At 37.4% G+C, this 26,851-nt stretch overlaps 1 protein-coding gene across 1 annotated transcript in view; it reads right to left on the bottom strand.

Moving 5' to 3' along the window:
* Window positions 1-5,621: 5,621 nt before the first annotated feature.
* The window catches only part of LOC104072357 (fibrillin-2), a gene marked incomplete at its 5' end in the record, with an annotated part of 43,034 nt that continues 21,804 nt past the window's right edge, over window positions 5,622-26,851 (bottom strand). Inside the window, 17 exons of the mRNA XM_009580916.1 lie at window positions 5,622-7,311; window positions 9,757-9,916; window positions 10,614-10,845; window positions 12,657-12,776; window positions 14,434-14,562; window positions 15,228-15,344; window positions 15,496-15,618; window positions 16,226-16,351; window positions 17,052-17,258; window positions 19,660-19,785; window positions 21,149-21,280; window positions 21,707-21,829; window positions 23,046-23,165; window positions 23,272-23,397; window positions 23,682-23,747; window positions 24,325-24,477; window positions 24,715-24,840. Coding sequence (XP_009579211.1) covers window positions 6,937-7,311; window positions 9,757-9,916; window positions 10,614-10,845; window positions 12,657-12,776; window positions 14,434-14,562; window positions 15,228-15,344; window positions 15,496-15,618; window positions 16,226-16,351; window positions 17,052-17,258; window positions 19,660-19,785; window positions 21,149-21,280; window positions 21,707-21,829; window positions 23,046-23,165; window positions 23,272-23,397; window positions 23,682-23,747; window positions 24,325-24,477; window positions 24,715-24,840 — 2,561 coding nt within the window. The remainder of the gene's footprint in view (window positions 7,312-9,756; window positions 9,917-10,613; window positions 10,846-12,656; window positions 12,777-14,433; window positions 14,563-15,227; window positions 15,345-15,495; window positions 15,619-16,225; window positions 16,352-17,051; window positions 17,259-19,659; window positions 19,786-21,148; window positions 21,281-21,706; window positions 21,830-23,045; window positions 23,166-23,271; window positions 23,398-23,681; window positions 23,748-24,324; window positions 24,478-24,714; window positions 24,841-26,851) is intronic.

Below are 26,851 nucleotides of genomic sequence, written 5' to 3'. Positions count from 1 at the left end.
GTGCATACACCCAGGTAAAAATACATGCACAAAATGGTGATGTAAACTTCCTTTCTCATTATAGCATACAAGGTGTGTTATATTTGTACTAAACAACTTTTCCTCATTGATGCTAAACTTAAATGTTTACAGGTGACTTAGGCAATAGCTCATTCCTGCCTGTCAATGTTGTGTGGGAGCTGTACTGCTCAAATGTTTTCATTCTTTCCTATCTCGGATGCTCATAACTGCTCTTATTTCTGATTTGGCCTTCAGAAATGTTATATGAGTGGGGGAGAACAGTGCAATTACCATTTAAGCTTGGGGGCGAACTACTTTGCAGGCTTTCTATTGAACTGGTAACTTTTTAATCAGTTATTTCTTGCCTACTTTCAGCCTCCTGCTAGATGATTTTTCTGGAACAGACAAAACAGCAATGAAACTTTTGCCTTTTGGTGATATGGTTGATCTGTGTGTTGATTTTTATCTTAAAACTAATGTGTTTTTCAAAAAAAATTACACATGCACTTGAAGGTTATGGCCTGGTGGTTATTTGATTTTTTTTCTTTCTCAGTGACGAATACATGTGTAAAAGCATAGGGTAGAGAGAAGAACAATGAACTTCCATAAGCTATCTCCACATGAAGAACAGTAAGACCTAGAAATATGGCAATTGTTTTACAGAATTCAGAGATCCAGGTTTAGGCCTTTGTATTTGCATCACTTAGATATATAATGCATTATTTTTGCTAAATAAATATACTGGGGTTGGGGTCCTGTCTTCTTGAGTGCATATGTATTCTTTGGCTTAAACCACAAAGCCACGCCTTGAGAACACATCTGGTATTCAGCTGTCAGTTTGGTGATCTGGCCTAAGATTCAAAATCTTTCCAAAATTCTGGTGTAGCAGAGACAGTAACTCATCAGTTCTCTTCATTGCAGTGAGGAGGGAGTGTCTCTGTAGCTATGTGCTATGTAGCTATATGTTCTTTCTTTTGTTTTGGAATTTTTTTCTTTTTGCAGCTTCTTAGTAGTCTTGTCCCAGGGCAAATCTCAGTGGCAACTGACAGGATTTTGTTGAGTCTACATTGGGCAAGAAAAGCTATAGGATGAAGTGTAGAAATATCAGATATTTCTGTAAGTATATAAGCAGTACAGAAATACCAGCCTTGGATAAAACTGCAGTAGTGTAATACCGCCAGCAATAAAAAGATAGGTGATATGTTACTGTTAATAGAAACTTAATAAAAGTATTTCAGATTTACTTTATGTAAGACCATCTTTAGACATACGATTTTAAAAGGTATTGTGCACCAAAAAACTGCTACAGTGCTGTTGTCTTTTTTTTTTCTGGTTCAGATGAAGTAGGAACCTAGTGCTCCAATCTAGCAGTTTTCTTGTCTGGATTGACAGTCTTAGCTTTCCCTGTGCTTTAATACTCCTGCTGGTAAAACAGTGAGAATGGTTATATTTTTAAATACATGGGTATTGTTTCCTTAAGTTACTACAGATCTGTGTATGCTTCCCAGTTTTAGTGCCTCAGCATATTCAATTGCTATTCATACGACTGACTGGAGTTCAGACCCTTGAGGAAGACTCCTGCGTTTCTCATTCATTATGGGTAATGTTCACTCTATCACTTTTTCATCGTTTCTTCACGGTGTCATTTGTAGCAGCGGTTTCTAAGGTTAACTAGATTTGAGCTGGCTCTGGATACGTCTGTTTAGGATATACTGTAGTACAATGTAGACACCCTTTGATGCATGGAAGTGCTGCTGAGCTCCTGCTTTGGCCTTGGAGTTCAGAATTTTAAACCTCAAAACCCCTGTTTGGGTAACAAGTACTTTTCGAGCTGTCACAGTGATGGCACACCACCAGCTGTTTCTGCTGGTGTTCCTTGTGTCTCAAGATCTGGTTTTGGCCATGGCTAGAAACACCTCATTCTTGACAAGCCCAAGCAGTGAAGAGGCCTACCTTGTATTAAAATCATGTCCAAATACACAGGTTAAACATTTCTGTGGCCACCCATGCTGACATACAGTTGGCATTCTTGGAACAAGCTTCACAGTTCACATGAGAAACCACCTCCTTCACCACTTCTGTAAGGCTATGGGAGCAAAGAACTTACTTCCTATCTCTCCTACAGCAGTTTGGTGTCAAATACATAAGCAGTTGCACTAGGGACTAGGATTTTATTTTAGATACAAAATGTTGTACTTCTGCCCTCTCACATTTTCCTTCTCTCCTGCTTTAAGAAGTGTGAATGTAGAGTTGTGAAGCGTCATCCCCTCAGAGGAAAGTTCATAAATCCAGCCCTTTTCTTGGATTTAAGACATGTCTGTTTTGCAGCACTGGCTAGTTTAGGTGCTTAGGCTTCATTTTTAACACATGGGAAAAATTAAGAAACACACTTAGGGCAGTGATTTTTGCTGTATTTAGTTTTGCAGTGCATTGCCACTCCTGAATTCTTCTTGGGTTTAGCACAAAGGCAGGTTCTTCACTGTCAGTCTGCAGACCACATCCGTTACACCAAAGTTTAACTGCTGATTCCATGTCAGTCTAATAAAATCCCACAGAAAAACACTCCTTTCTGGGAATGCTGACTGAAGAGCCTGGCCTGTGAAAAACTGTTACAGGCCCCTCCTGTCAGAGAAGGAACATGAAATAACTGGGTGTTTGAGCTGCTGTAGCATTACTGCTGGTTAGATTAAGAGGTGTGGCTATGAAGAAAAGATACGATGTGCTCAGAAGTAATTACTGGACGCTTAGACTCAGCAATACTCCCTTCTCTATTGAATTGGAGCCATGCTTGAGGAAGAAGGAGGAGCCCTAAAAAGTCTGTACACACTTTTTAGACACTTTGACACATACATAGAGGTCAATCACTCTGGAGCATTTGAGGATAGAAAAGGAGGCATGCGTGCTTTGATGGTCCTGGTAACATTGTGGGGTTCTGGTAATGACGCTGAAATTTAGTGCTGGCATGCTGGGAAAGCAGATGTTGAGTTCTAGAGCTGAGCAGCTGAATCCTTGCAGAAAAGCTGGAAAGAATCCAAAGACTTTCCTCAAAAAGAAATTTTAGGTTATCAATTACTTACACACATATATTTTAAAATTATTATAATGAGAAAGTATCATAGACTTGCTAAAATAGCTAGAGTGTACTGGTGAAGTGCCCACTGCTTAGGCCTAGCTTAGATGTTACCTTTACTCACTACAATCTTGCTTCAAATTACAATCTTGCAACTACAAAGTTGCCAAAAGATTTATACTGCAGTCTCTCTTAAATAGCAGGGCAATTTTCATTTTACTGTTAGCAACAGATTTTGGGGTTTTGTAGCTTTTTGGAACACTAGTCTTTCTGAGCATGTGCAGTCAGCTTTCTCATTAAATATTTAGAAATTAAAAGGCTAGCGGCTATTAAAGGGTAGAGTTTGGAGAAATGGATATACAAATATATACTGTGACAGGTTGGGTGGAAAGGAAGTGGCTCTGTTTCTTGCTTGGGCTTTTTTTTTTTTAATCCAAGATATTTTTTCATCTGGATTTGAAACTGGGGGTGACTTCTTTCTGGGTTTTGTGCATAACTGTCTTGTGCATTTTAAGATGGTAGGGGATAATGCTGCCTTTCTAGTAAAGGGATAAGGTATTTTTTGTACTTCGTGCTTACTGTATGATTAGTTAACACAGGTGTTACCTGATGATAGTTTCTTGTTTAGAAAAAAGGCTTTAAATCTACAAAGTGTGCAGAGCACATGCAAATAATCTCCGTCTACTGACAAAGTCCTACAGAACTTATAGCCTCAGAGGAGTCGTTAGTAAGAGTGTTGCTACTATTTTCTCTCCTTTTTTGAGAGTTGGCAACAAAGGGTAATGCTCTCCTGAGCTCAGTCTGTTGGCTTTCCATGCAGTATGTGTTTCCTGGAAAGCTCCCATTTTGGAGAGAGAGAAGCCTTCTTGGAAACTAGCTGTTAGAGTTGTTAAGTCCTAAGTCAGTGCTGTCCTGGATATATTTATCAGACCTCTAGACATCTTTTTATTTCTGTAGACGTCAGTCATTTTGCCCAGAAGGAGCTTTGAATCATAATGAAATTTGTGCGACCATATCTGAAGGTAAGTCTGGTTCCAGGCAACTTCATATTGTCTTGTTTAAATCGATGCATTATTAGATGTCAGATAAATTTGAATACATATGTAGGTTTCAAGGACTACCCAAGGCAAGTAACTCCCATCAAATAAATCAGTAATTATGAAAACAATTACAATGTCATAATTCCTGATTATTTTCTTTCTTGAGTGAAATTTAAGTGTATGATTCCTTTAAAAACTTGTATTTCCTTTATTACTTTATGAATATTTTAGGGAAGAGGAGAGGGACAGCAGGGTGGCAGGAGAGGTATGTTAGCCTGGATCTCTGAAAGCATGGGGAAGAACAATTTTATGCTGAAAAGAGTTCTCAAACACTAGTGAAACTCATTGTTACTGCATCCAGTGATTAGAACCTTAGACCTGCAACCTGGTTTTTAATGCAATTAACTTGTGAAGTGCCACTCCTTCAGAACAGCAATAGAATATGTAGGGCTAATTCTGCTGGAGCAGACTGTCTAAGTCTTATATTATATTCAGAAACTAAAGAGTACATGTGAAACAACACTTTTGCATCTTAATTCAGTGCTTAACCCAACGTGTCTGATTTGCCTTTCTCTGGCTATTATCACTGTGACAAAAACATACAGTCAGTATTGGCCATTACTTAAAAACAATCACCAGTTTAACTCTGAATGGAATAAAAAGACAGTGTAGCTTCTGTAATGAGATCTTTGTGGAAACCTTGCATACTTCAAGAAAACACATTTTTTGCACTTTTGGGTTTGATTGTGTACCTAATGAAGGGCATTCAAGGAAGAGACTGCCAGCAAGCGAAGTACCTTCATTGATGGTCTTACCAGATTTTTGCTGTTCAGGCAGGATGGAGGTTTTACACTCCTACTCTTAAATGTATGGAGATTTTTTTTTAGAGCGGAATTATCAAACTTAAATTGTGATGGTCCTTCAGCCCTCATTACATAGATAAGCAAACCCTTCTGCAAGGCCAGCCCACTTGAACCTAGTGTATTGAGAGAGACAGATTTTGAGAGAGTTGAGGCAGAGTTTTAACTTTTTAGGGACAGTTTAATTCCTGTGTTTCAGCTCTGTCAGATAGAGAAACTAAGTCAGCAAATGCTGTACAACCTTAAACGTAAGTGAACAAGAGTTTGCACCATACAGCTCCTTTTTCTGTTCTGAAATCCTTCAGATTTCAATTAGATGCTTATTTTGTGTAAAGAACAGACATTTCAAAGAAAAGAACTACTCCAAAATAAGCTTTATTGCAAGAAAAGTGTTGTCTTACTGATACAGACCTTCAAACAAAACTTTTTTTTCTTACAAACATTTGATTAAAAATGTACAAAGTTTCTTTTTCTTTTCAAAATCCCCAAACTCAACAAAAGAAAAGAAAAGAAAAGAAAAATCACTGAGTATAACTTGATATAATCTTTGGTCAGCACTGATACGCGACTGAAACGATCCTGGAGTCAGCATGTGCTTTGGCTATTTTCACATATGAGATTCTGTCACATGACTAGTTACAGGCACCAGCTGTCAAAAAAAGCACCATTGAGACATACACTTAACACATAATGGTACGACATTTAAAAAAAAAATACTACAGTAAACTAAATGTCAACTCATTGTACAAACATCTTTCTTACAAAATAAGCTATGATAAAATGAGGCGTACGGTGTATAACTACAGTATTAATGAAACTTCTAACAAATGGATTTCAAATACGCATTTTCCTTGTCTGCGCTGCATAATTAGTTTGCACATATGGCAGTCCTGATACAGCTCTCAGTTCTTAGTAAATGCACCATTAATTCAAGCCAGCACCAAACAGTATGAAACATCATACTTCAGAGATGTTCCCTTCAGAGAGACATTTTCTTCAGCTGCCTACAGTAACGCAAGTTTGTAGAGCACCCTTTCTGAGAATGAGGTGTGGTTGAATGTGTGGTTCCTTGAGGTTTTGGAAGGAAGTACAGTACAGTTTGGTTCTGCAATTCTAATGGTATTAAAAGCAGTCAAGGTATTTTGCTACAGTGGTTGTGCCTTTTCTTCCATTATTTGATGTGGGTGATTCAGAATACAATCCTATTGAGCTGCTGTGAAATATGATCTCTGCAGAGACTGATAGTGTAATTCTTGTCCTTTAAGACTCTTTTTTTTTTCTTTTTTTTGAATACTCAAAGTTTTGCAAGAGCACTTTAGAATATCCAGAAGATGTGCTACAGTGCTCTTTCAGCTCTGATACATTTTAAAATTACTTATATACTATTTGGATGACTGGCCCAAATACAAAAGGAAACATCTTTCAAATCTCTTTTTTTTTAATTAAGAAAGTACCTCTAAAATGTTATAGCTCAAATTTATAAATCTAAAGAAAAACAAGCAAGTTTCCCTTTTTGTTTACATAATTTGTTATTTTCTCCATATATTACTGCATTAAAAATAAATAAACTTCTATATTTTTTTTTAATTAGGAACTATAGCAAAATACCCAAAGTGTTACAGACTGCTAACAGGAAAAAAATAGCTCACATTTTTGTGCCATTTAGTGCCATATGATGACTCCTTGAACTTTAGCTTTTTAATATACTTTAAATTGAGGTTATATAAAAGATACAGTAACCATGATCGCCCTTGTAATCAAACTTTTCGCGGTGGCAGAGTTTAAGTTACCCTCCTGCAAGGGTGGTTCTGCAGTCTTGGCAGGTTGGAAAGAAAGAGGTCTTCCCCTCTCCCTTCCTCCCACAGAAGTCAGCGACCGTTTCAAAGCCTCTGAAAAGCCGATATGCTCAGGTGGGTAGATAGGTGAACAGAAGTGACTGAAGAACTGGACTCAGTCTGGAAGATGGCTAGTAGAGGTCTATCCACAGCCTCATTCTGAGAGCTTCCCCAAGCTCTCCTAGGAGGTAGTTGTCCTCATTGCTGTCTTCCAGTTTCTGTAGCTCCTTTTTCTTATACAGAGGAATGCTAGTGATTTCCAGTGTGTGAGTTCCAGGCACTGACTTTTTCTTAACTGTGTGCAAATAACTCAGTCCATCCCTCTGATGGATTTGAAAGATGCCATCATCATTGCCATGTGAGATGATGTAGCGCACATGGTTGGTAAGGGGCTCAATGGCTGGCATGAGTTCTAGGATATGCTCCTTGTTGTCAAGCCTGGAAGTGTTGACTCTCATCTTCAAAGGACTATCCATGTCTAGACTTTCCAAGCTAATCTTCTCCATCTGAAGTAAAGAAGGAAAGATTGTTTAGAGCAGGAGAGAAACAGATATTCACTTGCATTGAGAGAAGAATAATACTTGATTATTAACAGTTTCTGTATTTGTCAAAATCTAGCTGTGAAAGAAGCAACTGTAAATCCTTTCCACCTGGGAGAACTGCTTGATTCCATATAATACACCCTGTAAATCTTAAAGGCTTCTCACACAGGCTTAACAGGATAATTAAAGTTACAGCATCACATCTACAGAGGGGGCTCAGACTTCAGGCTCTTTTCAGAATCTGTTTAACTTCATGCTTGCAAGAAGTCCATGTAAAGAAGAGACCTATGTTTACTACTGCAGTAAAGACTGTTCGTGAGGCACAGTCTTGTTCTTATGATCAACTTCAGTGAGGAGCATTACAGAAACACGTACCACAACACTGTACGGGAATTCCCTGAAACTTCTGGTAAAACTGTTTTAATGAATCCTGGCTTCTAAAAACAAGCAGGCTCAGCATTTGGTGATGAGAAAGTACAGTGCTTACGAAGGAAATGGAAGTAAGGGGAGAACTGCTGTATTGTTAGCCTTCTGCAGAAAGGGCTTGTATGTCACATTGTCCAATTATATCCTATTTGGAGTGTGGAAAAAAGTCCCAGCATATTGTTTTTCTGACAAATCAGTCATGTTCTTTTTTACTTTGAGCTTCAGTATAGGTATGCTGCAGGTGTGAATCTGTGCAGAGGTGTTAGCTGTGAACACACTTGGGGGAGGGGGGCAACAATGAGTGCATTCCTAGGAAAGCCATCTAACAAGCAACAGCTTTTGAAAGTGTGTCTACAAAAACATACAGGCTGTAGTCTTCTTCAGGAAACCTCATACTGTGAGGTATCTAGCCTATATATCAAGATCCTTTCATGCTTGTAAAGATAGCAAAGGATTTCTCTCTCTGAGGGAATTCCAATCACATGTGAGTGCATATGTGTACTAATATGTAATGTAATTAAAAACACATGGTGAAAACAAGGAAAATTTGTGGACAGGAGCAAGTACTGTAGTTACTTAAATACCGCACACCCTCGATGTCATTAGTGATGAGATTATTTCTTTTTTCACATAGTTTTATGGATATGAAACCTTTCACTTCTACTGCTCACGATGTTCTAGTAATAACATCTGAAAAGGTTAATGCTATAAAAAAAACATAGTAACAAGATATAACAATTATGAACTAGATATGAAATTAACTGTGCAATAGAAAAAATGCTTTTCAAAACATCCATGTATTTCTGAGGTGGGTTGACCACAGAATTCAGACTGGAACAGGTCCAATGGGAGTGGCGGTGGGGAGGGAAAAGGGATGTTTGTGAGACGTGCAGATGTGTGTGGGGAAATGAAACATTTACATTTTAAGTGTCATATCCTTTAGAGCAGAAATTAATAGGATTGATTTCTTCTTTAGAAATTTTGCCAATACAAGAACTGGCTTTGATGGCATCATGCAAAGTAGTGTGTACTAAGGCTGGAGGTTCTGGATTGTTTAATGTCCTTACCCTTTTAGAAAGGAAACTTGTTCCACCATTCTTTCAATGTAACTTGTGTGGCTAGCACACTTTACCATTTTAGTTGAGGGTTTGCATTGTGCCTGTTCGCATTACACAGCTCTTGTACTACTGAAGGAAAATCTGTGTGTCCCCCTAAATTGAGGGGGACTAAATTGAGTCAGTGTCCCATTACTGCAGATTTCAAGACCACAGCTAATGCTACAAAACAACATCCTATCATGCAGATAATGCAGATAACAGATAATACGGGTATACTCTTCTAACTTTTGGAAAAAAGCATCTAAAAGGTGTAAATTGTACGGCTGTCCTTTCATGAGTATCCCATAACTTGTTTTTATAAGCCCACAAAATGCACTAAGAAAAAATGTAAGTCCAAAATGTAGTTCTCTAATACCCTCAGCAGTTCTGCAAATATTGGACTTAAGTGTATCAGCTAGGTCATGGACTCTAGTCTCCCATAACTGTGAGCAACCATGGAATAGACACTTAGACTAAAATGATCTGCAAGAAGATCTATTTAGCTGTCCCAGACCACAAAATGCTGTCTAATCTCCTCCTCACAGTAGAACAGATTGCAGACATGACCAGTTTCCTAGCTCTCCGTAATTATAGGAAAATTATTTCCCTGAATATATTTTGAGGAACTAGACCACATCTCGCACTACAAAGGATTCTTTACAAGCTTTAAAAACTTCATCCGTTCATAGTTGTTGATGTCTTTCTGATTGTCACATCACTCCTGCCAATAGCACCCAAGTGTGAAAACCACTGAGGCAGGGGAAAAAAGATTTTCACCATTGCATGTGGCCTGTTAAAAAATTCCCTCCATTTACTGATAGCGTTGAGTGTGGTATCTCAAAATACCTCAAAGTACATTATAGTGCTTATTTACCCTGGTACGTACAGTGTCATTAGCACTTCTCTTCCTCCTGTTGTCTTTTTTGGAATAGCCATTGATTTTGCACTCATAACATGCTTCAGGGGACAAAGCATTCTCTTCATCAGCATCTCCATCCAGTGGCAGGTACTGGCCTTTGTTAAATCCCATCCCTGAGACACAGTGGCTGTTGAATAAACACATCTGTTTTAGTTACTTCTTGCAGTTTTATGAACTGTCCTGTTAAATGGAAAGTGAGTGTATGTAATCTGTACCACAGTGTCTGTATCCCCTTCCTTTCCCTTCTCTCAGCAGGAGGCCTATGTGTTAATTTTCTTGACACTAGTGTGGCATACTGAATGAAATACAACCATTGGCTAAAGGCCTGTAGGCTTTTCTAATCTTCATTTACAAGTTTTACAAAGAAACAGAAAAAAACCAGCCTGCCTTGAACTTTGGAACTGAAGAATTTAGCCAATTACAAATTGTCATATACCAGAACAATGTTAATTTGTGTTTGATATTCTGGGTTGATCAGGGTGGCTTAAAACCATTAATTATCTCAGTACAGATGGTACCTATCCTTATGGAGGAACAGTCCTCATTGCGCAGGTTTGTGAAGGAGTTCTTGTGCTGATACTGGGAGAGAAAGCAGAACTAATCGCTTAATGTTGCTTATATACTAGATTTAAAATGAGTGTCATGCTGCATGTACAGACATGTCTTTTTTTCTATCTTATGGATATTGTGTGCAAAGGGAGTAGAAAGGATGACTTAGTAGCCTGTCCTTCATTTGCACCTCTGCTCTTCAGTCTGACTAGGGTCCAGCCTTTTTATAGCCTTCTGAATGTGTCTTTGATGAATGACTGTGTGGAGATACTCACCCTTGTCCAACTCTGTAATAGCCAGGTGGACAGCCACAAAGATAACCACCTTCAGTATTGGAACAACCATAATTGCAGGGGTTCTTGGTAGAAGAACACTCATTCACATCATGGCATGCACTGGAGAATTGGTCATAAGAAAATCCAGATGGGCAGGCACACTTGTAACTTCCAAGTGTGTTGTAGCAAGAAGCAGAGCCACATGCGTTAGGATTGGAGCATTCGTTTTCATCTAGTACGCAAAAAAAAGTATATTGGTATCTTTTCATCTGATAGACATCAGGCAAGCATGATGTAGCTAACAAACCAGAGTATCTGCAAGTCCTAGGGCTCTACTACATCCTTGACCTCATTATGCCATAGAGACTTGGGTCTCTGAAGAAAAAGTACATTGGCAAAGGTCCCAAACACATATAGTTGGGCTGTAAAGGCATTTTAGGGTACTGTTACTGTTAACCTTATATTGACTCAATGCTCCCCCTTCCTTCAAGGTATGATGTCTCCTGTTTTGCTTAGGGGTTCTCCCTCCCCTGGCAGGGTACACTCCTACCATATAAGGTCCACAGAGGAGAAATGAGCTGGAACTCCAGTCATACTCCAACCATGATAGTGTTGCTGGCCACCTAGCAATGGGGTGACTTTAGCACATACTTGTAGTAGAAACCTGCAGCCTCTGTGAGGGGAAAGACAATCTAAATAACCAACCAAAATGAAAGAGAAAAGGAAGTATTGTCTTCACCTTGCATGTGTTGAATTAACATACAAAGAAGATGACTCCTCCGGTCAGTGTGACTGATTTGGTACCAGACTATGTTGTGAAAAATGAGTGAGGAAAGCAGCTTGTTGTATGGAAGATCACACTTTTGATAGTTGGCACATGTTGCTTATTTTATTTATCTTACCAAGGTACTGTTTCCCTGTAGGTGTTTTCCTCTCCAATACCATTAGTGCATGCTTTACCATTTTTGCTTGCAGTTACTAGGAGACACATTCTTTTGAGGACTATCTATAATATTCAGAGACTGTAGCTGGTTTGGAGTTTTGTGGGAGTTGTTCGTTGTGTGTTCCTATTGCTCCCACCCCAGTCCTTTGCCTTCTTTGCTATAGAGCAGTACGAAGTAAGGAGTGATGACGGTGGTTGGGACTTCAGAAAAACTGCCTAGTGTGCTACTAATGTAAAATGGGTCTAATAAACTAATTTATATGTCTAGGATCAGGACAGTAAGATCAGCCTATAAATGTATGGCAGTGCTCACAGCCATGCTCTGATTATGACACCATTGACAGAGAACCATGAAAGCAAACTTGAAAAGGTAAATATGTTATGGTGCCTTGCAGACAGTACAGGATAGGGTTGTTTGGGTGTGTGGTTTTTTTTATTAAAAAAAAAAATGCCCACATTTCATTTGGATGGGAGTTAGCTTAGTGCATGAAACACAGAAAAGAAATGATGGATTGAATGAGCCAAACCTACAATAAAACTGCTGATCTGATTAATTTGTCCCTGTTCCATGCCCAAAGAACTAATGTTGGCCTTAAGACTGTATTTTGGAAGTAAGAAACCCTTAATGGATATGTTGATATTTTTTTCTCCTCATTCACCATAGGTGCTATTCTGTAGTATTCTCAAATTGCTAATGATGGCGAGTGATTCTTACTGATGAAAGGTGGGATTTTTTTTTTTCTTTTGTCCCCCCCCACCCCCACCCCCGGCAGAGGTATTTATATTGATGCTTTCAGGAATTCAATGAACGTCTTTCCACCTTTCTAAAATGGGGATTTTTCCGAGGAGAGAATTTAGGCTTTACTAGGAAAATTCCTTGTCACTCAGAGTTTCAACAGGATGAGTGTGTTTTCTTGTTACCTTATGTCATTGATTTATGTTGGGAGTAATAAGTCTATGGAAGGAGGGAGAGAGAGGAAAAAACCATTTGTATGCATACCCTTTGTCCTGTCCATTCTTGTCCTTGCCTGGCAGTTGTCACTATAAACACTATGACACCTTTGCTGTTTAAACGTGTTCTGTGCTGTTTGTTTCCTTACCAACACATTGATTCCACTGGTAATGCTGAATATATCCTTGTGGGCATCCACATCTGTATCCACCCAGGATGTTTTGACAGCCATGCTGGCACCTATGGTTTCCATCACATTCATCCACATCTTTACAATCGGGAGAGAAGTAGAACATGAAAGAACACACAATTATACACGTTGCCAAATACGTTACTCACTTTGACCATAATCATTGAAACACCAGTATTTATGACAGAGAAGTACTGCTTTAAGATGGAAGCACCACTCAGGCTGGTCTTTTGGAAAGCCTGAAAGTCAATTAATGTAGTGTTCTTCCTATCTATCAACAATCCGATCGGAGCTTTTGAGCCTTTACATTACTCAGATTTGGAGAAGAAACACTATTCCGGGTAATCCCACATGATGTTGCTTTGATGTAATGTTTAGTATCTGAATGTTTTTTATTTCAGTTTTCAAACCAACTATGTAGGACTAAGCTTTCAGTTTCCTGGAACATATTGAAGTGTTTGAATATGAGGATACATACCAAATCTGCATGTAAGTGCTTACCTTTGCAATTAAAAAGAAAAAGCCATCTAAAAAGTTTCTGAGGTATGTATAAATAAAGGAGAAAGCCACAAAGAAAAAACAAAATGTAAAAACTGTCATCTGAAATAGTGTCTGCTATAAGAAGTAAGCAGATTGTAAGCAGCCTAATGTGTCAGGTACAGTATGCAGTTCTCGTAGAAAATAAAAAATCATGCATGATATCACAGATTCTAGGTTATACTCTAGTTGTCCACATTTGGGAATTGTGATGTCCCAAAGCCTGAGGTGCAGAAAACCATCGTGCCAGGAACTGAAAGCTGTCATTTTATCACTAATTGCATATAGAGCAATTCTAATGTGCTAGTTGTACACGTATCTTGTGAATGCTTTGATATGTATAATTTAGTGGTTTTTTTCGTAGGTGCTGGGTAAAGTACACAATAAGGATGTATCTACTTTATAAGAACAAAGTAATCTGACAGAAGATAATGCTTTCTAAAACTTCTGCCTGCGTGTATTCTGCACTGTTACTCTAGAAACACTAAATATAAATTCCTGTTTTAAATGTTGTATCAAGGTAGCTGACATTTTGAGATGTCATAAATTTGTGCACGTATACCTCTGCATTTCTAATTCTCACCAGCCAGATGGCCTAGTACTGCCTTTTAATTTCTTCTTTGCTCAATATCTGAGGCCCACTGAAGAGTCTGGAGATCTCAAATAGAGATTTCCTGACCAGGGATCCGTTTGGGGCCAACAGAGAGAGATGAAGCTCAACAATGTAATTCGTGTTTTAACTGTAGTGAATTACCCTTCTGAATGTCTACCTCTATGGTAGAAGACTTAAAGTACGGAATTTAGAATCTAATCTTAGATACGTTCAGGTGGATGATTACAATTAGCTGAAACAAAAATTGTAGATTCTGTTTAGACTGTATGAAAATGAAAATGAAAAAGAAGAAACTGGACTTTTAGATGCATAAACCTATGTGAAGTTGAAATGGCAGCCTGGAAACGGTTGTTCAAGAGTTCAGCTAAAAAGTAACTTTTTATTCTAATTTGTGTAAAAATCACTCAGGCAGTATGTTTTTACATATAATTATACTTAAAATTACTCAGATACATTCGTATTTCTTTTTGGTATTTAATTTTACTATGACTGGTGCTTTGTTTTATCTGTCTTTGACACCACAGGATTCACTAGATACAGAAGTAAGGATTTGCACCATAAAAAAAATCGACTTTCACTAGTTACCTTCACAGTTTAATCCAGTAGAATCCAGAGAAAATCCCCTTTGACATTCACAGGTAAAACTTCCAGGGGTGTTTTGGCAAATTCCTTTTGATCCACAAAGCGATGGCTGAGAACCACATTCATTGTTATCTTAAAAATGCAGAGGAGAGAGAAGAAGGTTGGTATATCCTGTGGCATGATTTTAGACATGTTCATGTAACATTTCTTAAGAGGCTGAAATCCAGAGAGGTGCAACAGTTTATTTTGAAAATGTAGTCTTTCATATTTAAATGTCAGATGACCTGATGACCCATGCAGAGCTATGAGTAATTAATAAATTGGAAGTGTAAGTTGTAATTCAGTTGTGAGTGCAAAAGACCCAGGTACGTAATTGCTGACAGGGGAAAAATGCTGCACTTCTGTATTAGCTGAACTAAAGTAGTTTCAGTTGGCAAGAGTCATACATATGCTTAAGATCTAAAGACATCTGTATCTATTAAAAAAGAAAATGCAGTCTGTTTTTGTTTAACTACATTTTAAATCAGATTTTAATACTTTACCCCTTTGTCTCCATGTGGTTATACTTAGAATATAATAACATGTATTAAGTATGTACAAGTGTTCACTAAGCAAGAAAATACAAATGGACTGATTTTTCCTTAGCTATAATCGTTGCTTTTCAAAATCTGTTTTCTGGACTGATGACGTTATTGCTCTGTATTATTACTGTTTATACAGAGCAAAAGAAATTAATGAGAATTGAGAATGTTGTTCTTACAGAAAAACTGATGCAAGAGAACTAATGTTTTTCTTACCAATACAAGCTGTGTGATGTTGTGTAAAACCCGGTGGACATTTGCATGTGAAGCCTCCAAGGGTGTTGACACAGAGAAACTGACAATTGTGTTGTTTGGTTTGACATTCATCAAGATCTGAAAGTAAGAGATGTTGTTGTCTTAAGAAAAGTCAACAAAAAAAGAGGTACATTTAGTCTAACTTGATAAAAATATCACACTTCAAAACTATTTCCTTTTAAGTCAAAGTGCAACAAAATTAAAAGTTACTATGTATAACTTTCTTTACCTTTACATGTCTTTCCATCTTCTTGAAGAATGTAGCCCCGAGGACATGAGCACTGATAGCTCCCTTCCGAGTTCTTGCAGATAAAATTGCATGGTTTAGGAGACTGGGAGCACTCATCAAGATCTAAAGAGAGAAACTGTTAAGTATCTGCTGTACTGATTTCTTTGTCTGTCTTTGAAGGGTGTTTTCTAAACAGCACTGTATTTAAGAGAAAAATGTTTGTAGAAAAAGTCCCCAATTTACGTTTGTTCAGAGTTCCTATTGCTTTCTCTATGGATGTATTGCTGTGGAGTTTCTATGGAGTTGCCACTACAGTGACAAACTGAGTGTATTGAAAGAGTAACATACTAGAGTGATAGTGGCATTAATATTTTCATCTAAGGACTAAGTATTTATTTTGGGGCATACTATGGTATACTTATATGTGTTAACCAACAGGAAAGTGGGAAAATGTAGACCACAAAGTAATGAGCTGGTTTGTCAGTCAAAATGGTTATACAGCTGAAACATATTTTAGTGCTCATTCTACTGCAGGAATATTGCCAGTACAGCTTGCTTCTCGATTTCCCCAAATGAAATACAAGAACAGAAGTGCATATTAGGAAAAGAAAGATAGAAAAGAGATAAAAGAGATAAAGAGAAAAAACTGCTTTGATACAAAGGTTTACAGAGGTTGATACATCATTATGTACCAATTAAAAAAATAACTGATTAAGATGCTGAATCTTACCAATACAAGATGTGCCGCTTATGTCAGTGGTATAGCCAACTTTGCAAAAGCATCGGAAGGAGCCCATAGTGTTAATACACTGTCCATTTCTACATAGGTTTGGCATGACCTTACATTCATCAATATCTGTACAGAAAATATTAAACATGTCATCTTTCAGTTTTAAATTTGACTTTTTTCTTCTCTTTCATTTTTGCACAGTTCCTCATCATTATGCTTCTGATAGGAACTTTACCCTTTCTTTCTCTTTAAAAACGGATCTGAATTCAAAGTCAAACTTCCTTCAAACTTTCCTTATTGTTTTTTGTATCAAAACCTTCCTGCTATTTCATTGGGCAATGAGGTTCCAGTTTTGCTAACTCAAAACACAAAACTCATAGAAGTGAATTTTCTTATGACCAGTTAGGTGATGTCAAAAATTTTTCACCACAATTTAAAAATGTACGTTAGCTTCTGCTTCCTGTGTGGAAATAGTAACTGCAAAGCATTCAGTGAGACTGTTGTTAGAACAACTGTTGTTGCCTTTGCCATATATGCATCTTTTCAGCACACAAAAGGTTTGGGATCATTTCTAGCTTTTAGTTACTGGTTGGTACTCCTGTTTTAGATCCCAACCCTGAAAACTCTGCACAGCTGTGAGTATTCTGGTTGCAGCTACTGTTTAAAGGTGTTTTTAATTTCTGGTCTCTCAGCAGCATTTGAAAAATCGAACTCTCTTCTTTCGCAGGAAATTCTTCAAAGGAACTTCAAAGAGAATTCTGCATTTTCTTAAATACGTGAGCATATTCATTTCTCCCTTTCTGCCTCTTTTCATCCCTGCAAATACCTCTTCCATCTGTAGTATAGCCTGGTCCGTGTGGACAGAGTTTCTTATATTGGGCGGTTCCGGGAAGCGGACAGAGCTCACACTGGTTACCCCAGCCCCGGCCTCCATCACAGCAGCACTCAGATTTAGTGACAAGATTCCGGCTGCTTGAAGCCATCTGACACATTGTCTGTAAAACTTCAGCAAAGCAAAACCCTTGGCGATTATCTGTAAGGAAGAAGTACAGAGATCAAGAAATGTTAGATAAACATCAGATAAACATCTGATCCATTAAGCATCTGATGTATTATTCTGGCTCTCTGTCAACACATGCAAGCACTAGAAGATTATTAGCAACCAGTCTGTGAAGTCTATTTTGATTTAGCCTTTCAGATTTGTTGTGTCTTCTGACAATCTGCTGCCATTCCAAGCGTTTTCTAGACATTCCTAAAGTTCAGTACCTGCATGAGTTGGGTAAGAGTTTTACTTCTAGAAAAGTTGTGCCCTGGGGCGTATCTGGTGAGCTTGCTTGATAGCAAAACAGGCTACGGGCCAAACTGAGCTTCCACTTAAGCTGCCTATATTTGGCTTGCATTTGAATGGTTTACTTGGAGTGGGGTTAGAAATTTCTTTTGTTTGTTTGTTTTACTGGCCAAAATAGCATGTCTGATCATCTGTAATTATCCTGTTGTGGTTGAAATGACAAAATCCTTAGCACTTGGAAGTTTCTATGCAACTCAGTACTTTTTCAGTGGCACTCCTGGTTTTTGTTGAGGGGAGAAAAAGAAAGATTTATATGGCCTTAGTGTTGATCTGTCCCTTTCTAATTCTGTTTTCCTTAATTTTTAAATCTTTTGGTTAATACCTGTCTATCATGAAAGAGGCGCAAAACTTCGGAGTCGTTAAGCTCCTACAACTTCCTTCAAACAAGCAGCTGAGGAGAGCAGAGATCCCAGCTTCCAGTGTAATGGAAACTCTAAATTTTGCAGAGATGGTATCTTCTAACTAGGCTATGTCACCTGTCTGATTTGTTAATTAAAACGGAGATATTGTCAACTATGGTCTGACAGATGCTTATGTTTTTAAATGAAAGATTTTATTTTTTTCTCTTAAAGCTAAAAGTTAAAATCCTTTAGATCCCTCAGAACGTATATACGTATCAACACCCACCTGACCTTCTCTTTTACAAGTATGAGCAGTAGAATCTGTACATTTCTTACATGAATCAGGTAAAATGCAAACTTTGGCTTTAGGCAAAACTTACTTTGGGGGCCCGGTAACTTAACTGTTTACATGAAATAAAGCTGTCCTCACTGAAAGTGTCAGTTGCGAGACAGCGTGTTTGCTGTAGTAATTTGCAAGACTCAGCAGATTTCTGTTCTCCTAGATAGGTATGTTGTGCAGGTCTTCATGCACATTATGACTTGAGGAACATATAATGCTTTGTCCCCAATTTGAGATGTGGAATAAATTTTAATGTGAACAGAATATAACGGTTTGCACAATATATTTAAAATAACGTCATCTAAGACTTAATGTTTGTGCTTTTATTCTGAAGAAATACTTTGTTTCTGCCAGACTAATTTTTCATTGTAATTTCTGACCGAGGAAACCCTAAAGGAAAAGCAGCAATGAGCAAACTAACCCAAAACATAGTTTTCAGAGAATAATAAAAAAATCATATATTAAATATAAGAAAGCAGTAATGACCTCCGAACAGGGTATTTGCTTGGCATTAATGACTGGCTGGGGTTAACAGACTGCAACATCCTCTTCCCATCTGGTCTTAATCCTTAGGAAATACCCTGCTCTTCCAATGTTATTGCTTTGCCATGAAGTCAGCACACTACTGATGACAATTGACAGGGAGCTGGTTTTATAGTACTTGCATAAGATAATACACAAGTATTTTTGATGCAAGAATACTAATACATACTCATACAGTTTCAGTATTGTAAAACACTTTGAAGTATCTACACTTGAACACTGATCATGAGAAAGTAAGGTTTTGCAGTTCTTTTTGATTTCTAAAAAGGGAACATTTAATTTTATAGTGCAAATTACAATCTGAACATACTGAAAAGGCAATACAGGTTGATGAATATAAACTCCTTCATCAGTATTTAATGTGGAGACCTGCCTCAAAAACTTTTTAATATATCTTGCAATTTTTTGGTGAAATCCTAGTATTTTGTATTCACAATCACTGTCTGAAAAGTACAGAAAATTCAGATGCCTAGTTGCAGTACTGTGGTGCTTAAGATCGCGTTCTGAATATGGAAACACTTAATTTTGCTCTGCATCCCAGTTTTTGATATATTTACGGTAACTAAATTCTGCTTTTTCTTTGAAAATACCTGTATTTTGTCTGGATAGTGTTGCTCAGCACCATATTGTCCTTTGGAATTTAGACACTTCTATGTGAGGCTCCTGATTTCTAGACTCAGCTGACATTCTCAAGATGCTCCTCATTCCTATCATTATTTAATATCATAACATCGTTTAATTAATAAGGATCACTATTTAGTTTCTGCAGATATGAGAGTGTTAGGTACTCAGAAGCTTAATTTACACTCTACATCCTTTATACTTTAATGTACGATTAAATGTATACGAAAGAGGCATTTACCAAGACACTCAATGCCTGATGGACTTGACAGGAATCCTTCATTACATTCACATCGGTAGCTCCCAATAACGTTCACGCAACGACCATTTTCACAGATACCTGGCTTGGTACGGCATTCATTTTCATCTTTACAAAAATGTAATTAAAAAAAAAATTGTTACAAGGAAATATATCACTTATAGAATGCGTTAATTATTCTGTGTAATTGCAAAATATTTGGAAGAAGTGGAAAATCAACAACTGATTAAGCCTGGAAAGGCTTAGTAACACTTAATTACACTATCCTATTCCATTCCTTATGTACTGCGTCCTAGGACGAAAGCTTTAATCCTTGTATGTTCTTTGTAACTTATAACAAGAAGCAGAAAACACTTGCATCAGAGCAAGTTCTAGCCATAACTTTTACCTGGCAAGTACATTTAAATGAAATTGGAATACATGCATGATTTGAGTAACAAATTTTCACTTTGTAATCATTAAGAGTCTCTGAATACATTGACCTCTTCCGCAATCAGTCACATTTCAGTCTGCACATCATTTCCCTGAAACAGTTTACAATCTTAGTGTATTTTCTTCCACAGCTAACGACACAGATACTGTAAGCAATTACACACCTTCATAGATGCTTAAAATAAAATCTCAGAAAAACCTCAGGTGATTTAAAGGCAGCATTACATGGCAAAAAAGGCAAAATTCTTGTTAATACAGATTATCTCCCCTGAAAAAAATCATAAAGATCTGTAAAGAAGAGTAGTCATTCTCTTGCTGAAGGAACACCATTTTAAAATATTTTCACTTAAAGCATTCACTGAGATGGATGTTAATTTTTTTTCTCCTCTAAGCCAATGAGGAGCAGCCTCAGCTACTTCTGTCCACAGAGAACTTTGGAATGGTCTTGGGTTTTTTTATGTACCAGAAGAAAATATAATTTGCCAAAATGTAGCTATCGTTTCCCCCTCAACTAATTGAGAAAATGATGGAGGAAAGCTGTTTGCTTACTTACAGGATGGAGAATTATCTTGAACTGTGGCAGTTTCCACACCTTTTGCTCTTCATGGCTTTTGTATGTTGTTTCAGAATCTTACAGTTTTAATTCTTTAAGGAACTGCCACATTATTTATAAACAGTATTAATGCTAAAGGAAGTGTAACTTCTTATTTATGATAATTTTGCTTCCTATTCATCAAATGAGGTCTCTTTTGTTTAGCAACTTAATTTTTTAAATCTAACAAGTGTTTGAAAAACTTTGATTTTGTTGTACAAACCGGAGTTGTTCTTTTGAAATACTTACTACATTTAGAACTACTTTCAGATAAGGCTCAAAGCTTGACATAAAAAAGAAAGTTTAAGATGTTGGGCATCATTAGCTATCTTAAGTGTCCTTTATGAATTGCTATTTTCTAGTTTACTATATACATACACAGAGAATTTCTCATTTGTTTGCTTGTTTGTATTTCAGTAGATGTCTTCTCCCCTTTCTAAGCTTTACCTGTGCAGCCCTCTCCATCAGGTCTCCGGGTCATTCCAGGAGGACAAATGCACATGAAGGTGCCAATCAAATTTTTGCACATCATGCCTCTTGATTCGCAGTCATGGAGACTTTCAGCACACTCATCTAGATCTGGGAAAAAAAATATATTTTGTGTTTGGACTTCTTTCCGGTAGCTTCACTTACTGAAGACAACTAGCACTTTCTCAAGAAAAAAAAAGACTTCCCTCACTAACAAGCTCTGAAGAAAAACCTGAGAGCTATGCTTAATTGCGGTTGTCTTAATCATTGTGAGCTGTATCATCTTGTCATGTTAAAGATGAACTTCACCACTGTGACCTTCTTGGCTTTATAATCACTGTCAAGGGGGTACACTTGATAACAAAAACACTAGATACTGGTCTTACATGAGTTCTGAAAGAGTAAATCATCATCTGCTGGTCTGTTTGCTACATTCCACCGAGAGGATGAATGCAAGATGCGCAGAAATATTTGGATTATGCTTTAGCCAGTACAGGGTGATGGAAGTTGGGGAAAAGTTTATACGTCAGTCATTACCTTTGCACATCTTTTGGTCTTCTCTTAGTTCATAGCCGACTGGACATGTGCATTCATAGAAACCGTAAGTGTTGATACAACGAAAAGCACACAGCAAGGGATTCTGAGCACACTCGTTTATATCTGAACAGAAAGGAACAAAATAATCATTCTCCACTAAGTTTTAAAAGAATCACCGAAAGGTATTCTTATACCTGTGCTTCTCTTGTCAACTAAAAAGTATCAGAAATGTAGTAATTCAGACCAGAAACTTGTGGATGTTTGGTTTTGAGTAGCCAGAGAAAACTGAACAAAGCTCTACTTAAAAATAATGGCATAATAAATATGGATCTACTTGAGCTTAGAATGAGAAGTTGGGACAGGCCTACTTCAGATTTTTATTATATGATCATTTTTAATGCATTTTTGTGTGATGAGAGATGTCAGCTTTCTTCCCAACTCTAAAAAAAAACAGAATTCTTGCTTCAGAAAGCAAACTAATTATGATTCGTAAAATACAAAATTTGTAAGAAGCATCCTGATCAGCATCTGATGAAAGCAGAATGGTTGTACACAAATCCCACACTATAAAAAATAAGAGGTACTTAATGAAATTAATAGAGGATTAGTTTAAAACAGATGAAAGAAAATACTTCTCTAAGTAGTGACATTCTGGATCTTGCTGCCACAAGAGGCTGTGGAGGCAGATGGTATCAGCAGACTCAAGACTGTACTGGACAGATTCTTGGACAACAGATCCGTAAGTGGAGACCAAACCCACTCTGCAGGGATGCATCCCCAGTTTACATCATATTTTCCCCATATCCTCAGCTCTTGTATTAGAGGAGTGAACTGCAGCAAGCTGTTAGTCATGCCTGTATGCTGAATTAGCATTTCAACTGTGAGGGAGGAAATAACGGACTAGATGGACCAGTGGTCTGACTTCAGTTTATTATATTCAGTATAACTCACTTGTTACTACAGCTGTGGTAAGTGGGTCAGTTCATAACTGCTCTGCCTCAGTTATGAAAAATGCTCTGCAAATTCACGCATTTTTGCCATGGTTAGCTATACCGTTTATGAGGATATTTTGGGGGCTCAACAGTTACTTTTCCCCATCCCCCTTTCCAACAAACAGCTGAATAATGTAACATACCACAACATGCAATTTGGGAAATCCTGTGATGAACTAAAAATACTGCTTAAATCAGCTCAGGACTTCTTCTTCAATAACATATTTCAAGCAGAGAAACTTTTTCTCCTCCTAGTTATTATAGCACCAAAGGTCTGGTTAATAAAGTAATTTGAATACTGAGGACGGGACAAAAACTAAAGATAAAAAATAAAGAGGACAAGTTACCTTCACAATTCATCATTGGGCCTGGCTCAAATCCTTCATGACAACTGCACTCAAAACTGCCGACCACGTTAGTGCATGTACCGTTTCCACATGGGTTGCCAATTGAACATTCATCAGTATCTGTATATAATGAATAAATGCAAACTGAAGAGAACTGGGACACATTTCAAATTGTGTTTTAAATTCAAGTGTTACAATTCTTAGAATTTATGAAATATGGACACACCGATGCAATGTACTCCAGTGTAATCTAAGTTGTATCCCATGGGGCATTCACAGCGGAATGATCCATCAGTATTGATGCAGTGACCATTTGAGCAAATCCCTGGGCTTTCAAGGCATTCATTGACATCTAAAAAGCAGGAAGATATTAGCAACTACTTAGCTGATGCATTTTTGTATCAAGCCTTAAAAAAGCATTTTAAAAAAACTAAATGCCCTATTCTGTTTGTCTCTAGCCATGCAATTTGAAAGGTAATCTTTTAACTGTCATTTCATAATGGTCCACATTTATTAAAGCTCAGCCTCTTGTCACCTGGGGCTGTGGGGAGTAAGCCATCACAAACTACAATATCCAAGTCTAGTTTTAAGCATAAATAACTTTTTTTTTGAATTATCAGGAAAAAGAATACCTACCTTCACGTGTATCATCAATTCCAGGAATAGTTCCATGACCATATGGACACAGGTCCTGAAAAGCAACTGTAGAGGTATGTTTTTAAAAAAAAAAGAGTGAGTGAGAGAGAGAACCATGACAGATGGTTAAAGCCATCCAAAAATCTTCTATATCACATTCTTCAAAACTGTCAACTGTTTAAATCACGGTCATTACGCTGTCTTGCCAGATGCAAAAGTAACACTATCTCTAGGTCTGGGAAGCAGTGCTAGAACTCGTTGAGCTTCTGTGTGCGCATGCTTGGTGCCTTCCCCTTTCTGTACTTGGACAAAACCAAGAACTTAAAACTGTGGATTACTTCAGGGATTCTTGGCACTGTCCCCTTTTGCTGTTCTCTTTTGCCTAAAGCAGGCTAGATCTACAGAGGGAGGCTACTAGTTCATTTCTTTACAGAGCAAAACCAACAACTCAGTATTGCTCTTTTTCTGTAGTTTCTTCTATTTAATTTTGTTCCTTTTGTTGACCTGAAAATGGTTCTAGAAAGGGCCGTTAAGAGAGAATGCCAAAAAGATCTCTCCTTCTAATGATCAAAAAGGTACAACACAAATGTGCTCTTCCTTTTCTCCCACCTAAAAAGGCTTTATTTTAAATCTTGATGTGTACCTTCTTCTTCCTTTGGACAGAGTTCACAAGGATCACCCCATCCTTCTCCTGGCATTTTACTGCAGCAACACTTTGCCTTTGTGGTGTTGAAAGCCTTTGGCACCGAGCATTTCCCATTCTCAAAGTTAGTGAAACAGAAGCTCTGTCGAGTATCTAGAAAAGAAAATACAGTTACGTGGAGCTAACACCTCCTACCTGGTTAGATAATGACTGTCTAGCCCTGAAAGGAATAACATTAGGCCTGTATTTTTCATACTATTTTGAAAGCACTTTCCAACCCTCCCAAGGGCATAGTTTGGAAGGGACCTGCAGAGGTCCCTTTTTACTCATTCTACAGAATATCTGTTATCTGTTAGAATAAGTTACTACACTCCTTCATCATTAACTTACCAAAACATCTCCGTCCATTATCAGACAGCACAAAACCTGTAGGACAGATGCACTGGAAACCTCCTGGAGTGTTCGTACAAGAGCCAAAGAGACAGATGTTGGGATCCTCATTACACTCATTAATATCTATAAATCAAAGGAGAAAAGGTTCACCATAACCCTATTGGCTGTGAATTCCTTGGTTAAGAAAGATTGTTTTAGCAGGAGGTGCTCCTCCAATAAAGCACCCAAGAGAGAAAGCAGCCTGAAGGCTTCACTAACTCTTTCAAATTTATTGCGTTTCACTGGCATGCACCTTCCTCTCCAAATACCATTCTCTGTTCTTTGTCATAATTATAATATAAACATTAAATAAATGTTTTCAGACTGAAACAGAGGAGAAGATATATTTCTGATACAAAAAATATTCTTCTGTAAACATAAAACATCCAAAGATGAATTTTTAAAAATCTGTAAGTTGGGGGTTCTATGTATTTAAAGCTGGGCTTTTTTCATGCTGATTGATTCTTAAATTGAAACTATAGCTAGTTATTAGTAGAGGGAGACCTATGATTATATTTATATATTCAGATTTGTATTTACCAGTCTTCCACAGTCACTCTTGATGTTATTCAAAATTTTTTCCTGTTCAACTGTATAATTCAGAATATATTGCTATGCCTATTGAAATGTGAGATTTAAATTTATTTTTAAATAGAGATCTTTTTATAATTATTAAAAACTGAAACCAAAATAGGAGTACTTAATACAAACACCAAGTGCCTGCTCAAACAGTATCAGGCTGCATATCCTGCATCTATATAGACAACACACAGAGTAAGAAAAGTAATACATTAATAGGCCTTTAATTTTTCATATCTACTATTTTGAACTATATTTTAATTTATTCTATTCTGCAAATACTGACAGAAGATATAAGCCTCCTTGCTAAAGTAATTTGTAAAGGTAATTGTAATTTAATAAATTGTGAAGTGTATTTTAATAATTTTTAAAGCTATACCTGCAGTACAACCCCTCCTGAGTCTTTCAGTACGGGATATTAAAAGATCCATCACAGAGACCTACGGCTGTATAAGTGTTCTACAATAATATCCATATTGATCTTAATCATAAGTGTAGGCAGGAATAGGTATTCTCCATGAAAGTAAGTTTCATGAATGTTGAGTCACAAATTTGTAGCGCCATTTTTGCTGATATTTGTTGGACTCTCTTACTATACTGCATCTTAGGAAACTGACCGGTATTTAGCAGATAAGGAAACAATGGAAATACAGTCTTTATCACTAGGAAAATATAAGTGGAGTGATGGAAGAAGTCAGGTAGGAATAGATTCTGTGACGTTACTTCTGAAAAATATTACATTGAGTCCCATTTTCAGAAGTTACTATCAGGTACAGCACATGAACAAACCACTGTAGCATAATCTGGCATATGACCAAATTCTGCAGTAGCTTCCCATGGACAGGCTCTTACTATGTGAAGCATTTAAAGTCAGCTTATTTCAGTGAAAAAAAGGTAACTGATTTCCCAGTTAGTGTGGCAGTTGCTAATATACAAAGCTCAGCAATTCAGCTGCATTAATGGGATGGAAAAACTGCTCTTCTGAGGTACTGATTATTACTGTAATGAATGGCTTGGGACTAGTGGAAGAAACTCTTTTTGTGGCCATGATGAACAGGTGACTAGCCAGACTGTGGAAGTAAACGAGTCCTCTCCCTTCGTTCCCATAAAATGAAAGGAAATATATTACATGGGTAGGTGAAAACTAAGAATTTTTCTGTGGCTCCCATCTGTTTTGGTTTCTCTGGCATATAATCACCCTGAGCTCAAAAAGTAATCTAGCCATTGCAAACCTTCACATTACAGACAGAAGTAATGAATTCTTATAAATCTGTTTGCATATAAGATCAATGGAAAGTAATGGGGAGTGTATGTTGCAAGAGCTGTCATAATATTAATCAAAGTATTAGTACAATCACACATGATTATCTAGGCATTTTCTAGGAACTTTAGCTGCGAATTTTATGGACATACGGTAGAATGAAGAAAAAGAATGCAATTAAGTTCCTTTTACTCAGTTCGGGCAAAAACCTGTTTGGCAGTCACTGATGCTGTCAAAAACATCAAGAGATTCTGT

The sequence above is a fragment of the Fulmarus glacialis genome, unplaced genomic scaffold (genome assembly GCF_000690835.1).
Source record: "Fulmarus glacialis isolate BGI_N327 unplaced genomic scaffold, ASM69083v1 scaffold49676, whole genome shotgun sequence".
Classification (NCBI taxonomy): domain Eukaryota; kingdom Metazoa; phylum Chordata; class Aves; order Procellariiformes; family Procellariidae; genus Fulmarus; species Fulmarus glacialis.
This window is presented reverse-complemented; position numbering and strand designations above follow the sequence as displayed.